Source organism: Phaethon lepturus, unplaced genomic scaffold, assembly GCF_000687285.1.
Source record: "Phaethon lepturus isolate BGI_N335 unplaced genomic scaffold, ASM68728v1 scaffold7858, whole genome shotgun sequence".
Lineage (NCBI taxonomy): Eukaryota > Metazoa > Chordata > Aves > Phaethontiformes > Phaethontidae > Phaethon > Phaethon lepturus.
The window spans coordinates 8,224-12,948 of NW_010555805.1; the positions used below are offsets into that span (position 1 = coordinate 8,224).

The window sequence follows — 4,725 nt, forward strand, 5'->3', positions numbered from 1 at the left end:
TGAAGAATTGAAATAAATTTGTTTGGATAACTTATAAAATCCCCATCAGCAGAGGTATTTCAAGATCTGTCAGACACATAGTTTTTCTTGTTTAGTGACAACAAATAGCATACAAATACCTAAAACTAATGAAGGGGTGCAGTAAAGGAAAACTTTGTGTTTCACATCATGGAAACTATGAAAAAAATACATAGTTTAATGTTTTATACAGAGATTGTATCCTGGTGACTAGATCCTGAGTGTATAGAGGTATAGATCTTGCTATTTCTTTTCTCTCTAATTTTCTTTCTTTTTGTTCTTTTAATTCAGCCTGAAGCTGGCTGACAGGATAGCTAACCACTGAACTCGAGAGATCCACGAGTATGATGCAAATTAAATTTTCCTTCTAATGGAGACTAAATCTATAGTTTCTCTCTTTTGGACTAAAAAGTTAGCAACTCTAGTGCTGGCTCACACTAGTGTCGTGACCTAACAATAGAGGAAACAGTCTCTCTGTTATTCATTCCTTCCCTTCCTTTCCTTCCCTCTGGCCACCCAGTGAACAGCTTTTGATGCTGAAGTATAGTGCGTACAACTAAGATTTGTCTGCTACAAATACAGATTAGTAAATTCACTTCTCCGAACTGTGCAGGAATTCCTACCGTCTTTCACATTTTCTGAATTCCTAAGACAATTTTTACCACAAAAAATCTACTCCCTGTGCTAAGGTACATATTATTAAGGTACATAAGTCACTTTTCTACAGTATGCTGAAAGTGTTTTGGTGTCGAAAATGTCATACTGAGTTTACAGATAGCATTCCCGTGGGTGTCGTCACAGAAGATGCATAGAAAGAATCTTTCAGAACAGAGTGCTTGTTGAACAGCATGAAGTGGAAGGTTATTTTTTCTCAGTTGGCCACTTCATTTCAGGGCTTCAGCCCTGAACTGGAACTGTGTCATGCACTACATGCATTAATCTATAAAACATTTTAAGCTTTGAGAAATCCTCTTTTCAATTCACACTCGGAGGTGGTGCAGAGGCACAGAGGAGCAGGCCAGATGTACATAAAAGATTATAAATAGCTTTCTGATCAAATGGGAATGTTGTTAGAAAAAGAGAGATATCTCTATGATACCAGGAACAGTTTTAAAATGCTACCAGCAATGTAAAATATGATGGTTTGCATGTAGTATGAATGATACGTTTTATTTTCGTATATCCTACAACAGTATATTTCAATCAATCTAGATAACACTGCCAGAATTTTGACAAGAAGGAACGGCTTTAGTCGACATGAAATAAGTACTTACCTTCTACCAGTCGTGATATCAGACAACGACTACCCGATCCAGAGCAGCACGGGCACGCTGACCATTCGAGTGTGTGCCTGCGACAGCCGGGGGAACATGCAGTCCTGCAGCGCTGAGGCCTTGCTCCTCCCTGCCGGCCTCAGCACAGGGGCACTGGTTGCCATTCTCCTCTGCATCATTATCCTGCTGGGTAAGAAAAAGAAATGCACCTTTCCTCTCCACGAACAAATGCTTCGGGCCTGACTCATTTTACAAAACTATGCAGGTTGGTAAAATAAATGATCACGGGTTTTGCAAGAAGAATTTAAATGCAACTTAAAACAAAACAAAAAAAGGCAATATGTCTGGGAATTGGACATTGCAAATAAGAATTCAAGTCCAAGAATGTTAAAACTATCAGTGTGCAACTAGAAGCTCATTTTTCTTCTTTCGTGAAGTTGTAAAAAAAAAGAAGATCAGAGGGGAGGAACAGCATAATCTAAAATCCCTTTCAAGTCTTTCTTTTTAATTTTTTTTTGAGGGAATGTGTCTTTTTTATTTTAATAACGATCTAAAGTCAACATGCAGTATATATTTCACACAGAACATGCCAGTAAATAGTATTTTTACTATATTAAAGCACTGTCTATCCAGAGGTTTCTGTGCTGTAATAAAAAAAAAGAAAGAAAATTTTGTAACACCTTCATTTTGCAATTTTCAGAATGTCATTTAATGACCTATAATTCACTTCAAAACCAGTTTTTACAGTATACTTTCAGCTTAAAAAGGGGACAAGATCTTCAGAATAGACCTATCTATTTTGAAACTCATTGAAGTTAGAGAAGGAGCATGTAGACAAGCTCATGGTTCTGTAAAGCAGAGCACACAATGTGTGTCCAAAATAACATATTTTGATACAGACCTTACTGTGCCACTGTAATACATATAGAGATGTTTATCCATTTATCAGACAGAAATGAATTGTTGAAATGAATGAGCTGAAATAAAGCTCTTGTACCTGGTGGATTTGCTACTAAGAAATTGTTAAGTAGAGATTTTTACCCATTCTTTTTTCTCTCTCTAAGTTATAGTGGTGCTGTTTGCTGCTCTGAAGAGGCAACGGAAGAAGGAGCCTTTGATCCTCTCCAAAGAGGACATCAGAGACAACATTGTGAGTTACAATGATGAAGGCGGTGGAGAGGAAGACACCCAAGCCTTTGATATTGGCACACTGAGGAATCCTGCAGCTATCGAAGATAAGAAGCTTCGACGAGACATTATCCCTGAAACGTTATTTGTACCGCGGAGGACTCCTTCAGCACCAGATAACACAGATGTCCGAGATTTCATTAACCAAAGGCTAAAAGAGCACGATACTGATCCTTCTGCACCGCCGTATGACTCACTTGCAACCTATGCCTATGAAGGAAATGATTCAATAGCTGAATCCTTGAGCTCCTTAGAGTCGGGTACTACTGAAGGAGACCAAAACTATGATTACCTCCGAGAATGGGGCCCTCGGTTTAATAAGCTAGCTGAAATGTATGGTGGAGGAGAAAGTGACAAAGACACTTCTTAACCTATAGTAGGCGACATTTTTGTTTCCTTTGAGCGGAAGTAATTTTACGGACACCTTCTGCACTCAACAGTATTTAACATTCAGGAAAATTTTCCTGCCACTCAGCACAATGGTTTCCTTTTAAAATTTGTTTTAAATTTCTCCATTAATGTCATTCATTCTTTCTAGTAGGATGCCACTTGGAATATATACAGCATTTTATTTAATCACCTTCCAAGAGCCAAAGCTATGGAAATTCAGTGTTGTCCATTTTAGTAAATAAAATAAACAATATTTTACCTTCAGAAATTTGAACAGGGTGATAATCCCTTAAGCAATCTCATGTACAAGCCGCTTCTGTTAGGTACATGTCCTATCCTTGCAAGTGCAGCTTTTAAGATGGCAAAGAAGAAAAAATCCAGTATGTCCTGTTCTGTACATTAAAATTAATACAAAATATACACGTGGTGTTAATAAGTGTAATATGCAGCTGGTTTAAAAAAAAAGTTTGTGCAACTTCATTTCATCAAATTCTATCTTCCAATGTTTTATATTTATATTTTTGTATTTATTTTTAAGAAATAAACCAGTTTTTACAACTATGTTGATGCTTGCCTGCCTGTTCTGGCCATCAGTTCCAGGCTTGAAGAGAACATGAAATTTCTCCAATGACAGTACAGCCAACTGCTAGTAATTCTATGTTGCAGTATTCTCCATACATTTAACACAGTCTGAAGTGCTTGTGCTTACAGGGAGAGGATCAAGTTATAGATCTATTTGCCTGCTCAAAAGTGCTACTTCCTATCGTTGTCATGTTTAAGAGAAATTTTGCTTTATTTTTGAGCTGAACTAATGATATTCTATTCTAGAAAGATGAACTACTATTTTGTCTTAACATGAATTACCTTATTCTAAAAACATGCTAGTACAACTAGTCCATCCAAACACAAAGAATTAGTTCAAAAAAATGAATTTAGTTGTTCTATAGTTCTCCATTTTGAATCATAATTACACCTTCAGAGGTGATCTGTAACTGCAATGGATAAAGTGTAAAAATTTGTTTAAACAATCATTTTTAAGCACCATCTTTTTCTGAAGACAAATTGTTTGGTGATGGTCCACTGTGTGTTGAATAGCAACCATCTGAGGGTAACCTAATCTTCTTTAGAGCCATCAGGCTGAAGGCGAACAAAGTGCCAGTAAAACTAGCACACCCCCACCCGATACACTGAGTTTTCTGATGGCTTGGAAAAGTCTAGTAAAAAGAAACCTCAGCAACTAGCCAGCTGTAACAGAAATCATACCTCAGCTATCACAAGACAAAGTAGATATGCCACGGGATTTTAAGATTTTTTTTTTCTTTCAACCTTTAGATTACACAAATCTGTTTAGTAAACAAGCACTACAATTTTGAAACGTTGCTGAGCTGAAATAATTTCAGAGCAAATGCAGGACGTCATAGGGTCTTTATTTACTTATTTATTGTGGAAGAAATACATCTGAAGGATAATCTCTCCTCTGTCTCTCTTAGCTTCTTCCTGGCATAAAACCAACAGATGCTGAAAATATATTAGTCCTTTGAAAAATGCAATGCTGCATTCTTATTTGATCAGCTATGTCTTCTCCTTAATGGAGTGATTAAAAGCAATGAAGTTGAAAGCTGAATACAATGCCATTATGCAAGCTATTCTGGTGCAATGGAGACCAAATTTTTATTGACTTAATATCAAGTTAAACTATTTGATCTATTAAGAAACCGTGAAGATTATGGATTTTTCTTCATTTCACTCAATAATACTTCCATTAATTAAGGAATTTTTATATTCCTTAATAGAAAATATTACTGAGAATACTAAGAAACATCTTAAGATAATCAGCATTACAAAGCTTTGTAGA

General features: G+C 36.3%; 1 protein-coding gene across 1 annotated transcript in view; it reads left to right on the top strand.

Moving 5' to 3' along the window:
• Positions 1 to 3,108, top strand: part of LOC104624822 (cadherin-10-like) — a gene marked incomplete at its 5' end in the record, with an annotated part of 3,961 nt that extends 853 nt beyond the window's left edge. Inside the window, 2 exons of the mRNA XM_010292285.1 lie at positions 1,231 to 1,482; positions 2,357 to 3,108. Of these exons, the coding sequence (XP_010290587.1) occupies positions 1,231 to 1,482; positions 2,357 to 2,850 (746 nt within the window). The remainder of the gene's footprint in view (positions 1 to 1,230; positions 1,483 to 2,356) is intronic.
• Positions 3,109 to 4,725: the final 1,617 nt, after the last annotated feature.